Source organism: Aplysia californica, unplaced genomic scaffold (genome assembly GCF_000002075.1).
Source record: "Aplysia californica isolate F4 #8 unplaced genomic scaffold, AplCal3.0 scaffold00381, whole genome shotgun sequence".
In the NCBI taxonomy this organism is placed as follows: Eukaryota; Metazoa; Mollusca; class Gastropoda; order Aplysiida; family Aplysiidae; genus Aplysia; species Aplysia californica.
In genome coordinates, this window is record NW_004797651.1 from 478,536 (window position 1) to 482,339 (window position 3,804).

Here is a 3,804-nt window from a genome sequence, read left to right on the forward strand (position 1 = left end):
ATGTATAAATATAATATCCCTGTTACAAGAACAAAGTGAAGAGAGTTCCAGTATTCACCTAAAAACGTAAGTTTTTAAGTGGTCTCAATTTCCCTGCCAGATATTTATAGAAACATGATAGAAAACTCATTAAGACAGCATAAATTCAGAATTTTATGACAAGACTAAGGTACGATCATCCTTGAACAGCAATACAGTACTCTCGACTCTCATCATATGCTTACACAGACATACCTCTTTAAACATAAATGTATACATTTCTTAGCACAGGCACAGATAAGAAAACACCACCATGACTATTCGCTACCTTAGAATTACAAAGTTCTATCTGATATTTTTGGCCGTTTTGAGTTACTAAGACCATGAGGTCAGAAACCAAATGTTCTATCTGCCCTACAAAAAATTGTAAGATTATTCGGAGTCGTTGTTATCAAGATATTCAAAGAATTGCATTTTTTTTTTAATGACATCTTATGAAACTCTTTTTAAAAAACTTTTTACGTCAGATTTCTCAAAACTAGGTACTGAACAGATAGAACTTTGTAATTGTAGGGTGGCGTATTGTTTTTCAACAAAAAAAGAAGCCTTCAGTCACAGGAAAATTACCGTTGGTAAAAACAGTCACTTGAACTGCGTTGCTTTCTACTTCTAACTCCAGGTTATTTCTCGCCTTGCATACCACCGTCATATTCCTCACGACCTCTTGCAGATAAAATATGGCAACGCTCGGTTGGGTTTGAACATATGTATCACCCAAAATTTTTCCTGTGAAGAGAAAGTAATAATATTTATTTTACTTTGAATCTTACCTAATGTTAATTTCCAACAAATCGTCGTCATAGTTGCTTCTAACCATTAGCAATATAATTTTGCTGTTTGCATTAGCATCTCTTGCTATGGTAACAAACCTGGGGCTGTCACTTTGTTCTAGAATCTAGTAAGATTTCATGTGCTGAGAACCAAGAGTTTGAGTGGTTGGTGAATAGGCTGCATAGTCACACACAAAAAAAGAGTTAAAAATTAATAAATGTGAGGTAGCGTGGTGAAATCAGTTGCTTGTTAAAGAAATCAGAGAGAAAAAAAAGAGTGGACTTTACTGAAAAACTTTGATTAAAGGCAGAACATTTTTAATTTTCAGTTGGTTTGTTTTAGTAAGGTTTTACGGCGCTCGCAACTGCATAAGATCAAATGAGTGCCAATGGGTGGATGTCAACAGAGTAATCCAAACGGGGAATCAGGCTTACTCTGCTCACCTCTCTAGCCTCAACAGCACAAAGTCTGTTTCGACTATCAAGGCACCCCAGGAATAGCAGTTCACAAGAGAGTGACAAACATACAAAACAAGTAGAGGAAAAATGACGATAATAAGGATGAAGAAAGAAAAAGCAACTGTTCCCCCTATGTTGTTCCGGCACACTATGAGCATGACATTGATAAATCAGCCCATTTACAATTCTGCTGTGTAGGCCTATAAGAACATGTTAATATCCCCCCTTTGGGAATGGCCTAAAGACAACTTCAGTTAGTAGCACTGCCCTGGTTGGGGGAGGGGGATTTTCCATTTCCACAGACTCTCAAGCTAAGGAAATACCTAATCTGTGAAAGGCCATTTTCTCAATAATTTTATCTCTGAAACCAGGTGACCCCCACTTCCTTTATTCACAAATGTCTCGACTTGTATTCAAGATAATTGAATTATGTTTTTTTCCTTTAGAGTTAGACAAATGAACAAGCTTTAAGATAATACCAATAACTTTACATGTCCAAAAATTGACGAGAGCATGATTCCACCGCGTCGTGACACAAATTATGTCAGTGCGGCATTATTTAGATGCATGTTCACTAGGCAGATCGCAACTTGAGATGGGATTGTTCGGTATCGGTTCAACGATCAATTTAAGCTGACATTTCATCTACCAGGCAGAACAATGAATTTGACATCCATCGCTGACAGGGGACTGAACCATACTGGCGGGAGAGCCTTGAAAACTGAATGAAACAAGTTCAAGAATGCCCTATATATGGTCGCTTTTAAGCACAAGGGGGCCATGCCGAAAGATGCTGTTTTGAGAAAATCGAAGGTAAAGTTTTTGCCCCTTGTTCAGTTTCTTTAAAAGACAAGGATGAGTTTTCTCTATAACCAAGCAAATATACACACCAATGAAACCAAAACTTCTCCTGTAGGTAGGACAATGCCCACTTTTGTTGTTGGTCAAGATTTCTGGAAACCCCCGATATCTCGGTTAGCCCGCTTGTCCTTAAAAACGACCATATAACAAACATCAATCTGTCACTGGAAACGAGGAAAGGAGTCCTGAAAAGTTACATCGAGCCAATCCTATTATACGGGTGCGAAGCGTGGACAATCAATAAACAGCTGGAAACAATTATTGTGGCGACAAGAGTTGTGGTTCATAAGACGCATGCTACGTATCCCATGGACAGCTAGAAAAACAAATCAAGAAGTCCTGGTTGAAGCAAATGATAGAAAACAACTTATCACGAATATAAGAAAACGACAGGCAAATTTCTTCGGACACACAATGCGGAAAGAAGAATTAGAGAATATTGTAACAACAGGAAAGTTTGATGGAAAGACAAACAGAGGCAGACTGAGGGAAAATATACTGGACAAGAGGAAAACATGGTTGGGAGCAGCAAGAACAACAGACACCATTGCTGCAGCGCAGGACAGGGTGAAGTGGAGGTCCATGATCGCCCACGCCTGTCGGCAAGGCACCGGATGATGAAGAGGGGTTTTGACCCCGGGTCGTCCGCATCAGAGTCTTGCGTGATGCTGACTGCCGAGCTATCCCTGCATTCTGTCTTACAGCCGTCAGTAATGGTGTCAGGGAAATTGAAAAATATGTTATAGTCTATCATGAATGTCTCAGCTCACTGAGTATATGCATTCTGGTCCTTCGACAATGCTTGAAGACGCGCTGTTTTGGGACACTTTAAAAAAACAGAAGCATAACTCCGTTGTTCATTCAGATTTTTTTTTTCAATTTACTTTCTTTAACTGCTGAAACTTAAAAAGGCGGGCAAGAAATTGTGTATGAGGGCTCAAAATGTATCAAATGACATTGTATTTGGTCTGCTGATCTGACATAATTAATTTGTATTGTTCCCAACATCCTTAAAGAGATAATAGAAAGTAGACCCATAGAAAACTTAATTTCGCTGACGATACATAGTTGGCTATTCTTATTTGACTTCATTGATGACAGACCTTTTTTTATCATTTAAAAAAAAATTTCTTCTTTTTTTTTGGGGGGGGTGGGGGGTGCCCACAGAGAACACGAGTTTTCCTTTCTGTCGGCGAAGGAATATCCACAACCTCCATTTCCATGCTGAGATCCAGTTTCCAATTTCTGTCGGGGTTGGCATCGACAGCCAGAGATGAAACTGGCCGTCTGCTTCATGATAAAAGTTGTTTCCACTGGGGTGTAAAATGTCTGCGACATTCTTGCATACAATTTTGATTTTGAGAAGATTTTATGTTAAAGCTTCAACTGTCTGGGGGGGGGGGGTAAATCACCACTATATAGCCCTTCATAATACGTATTTTCATAATTAATTAAACACTAGGTGGATCATTTTAGAGGCGGGCTGCTTTATCCCTGCATGTTAGGGCCAACCCAGGCTTAAAGCGATACATGTACAATGTCCCAGCAGAAAGACAGAGATACTCAATAAAACATTTATCCACCCATGAATAAAACTCGCATCTCCTGGTTGCAATGGTGAAAGGCCTAACCTCTCCACCACAGATGGCAGTCCCGGGAGCGGAGGGGGGGGGGA

The 3,804-nt window shown here is 39.6% G+C and overlaps 1 protein-coding gene across 1 annotated transcript in view; it reads right to left on the minus strand.

The window, feature by feature from the left end:
• LOC101848765 overlaps nt 1–3,804 on the minus strand; it is a gene marked incomplete in the record, with an annotated part of 111,034 nt that overhangs the window by 33,643 nt on the left and 73,587 nt on the right. The window contains 1 exon segment of the mRNA XM_013085509.2: nt 607–765. Within this exon segment, the coding sequence (XP_012940963.1) occupies nt 607–765 (159 nt within the window).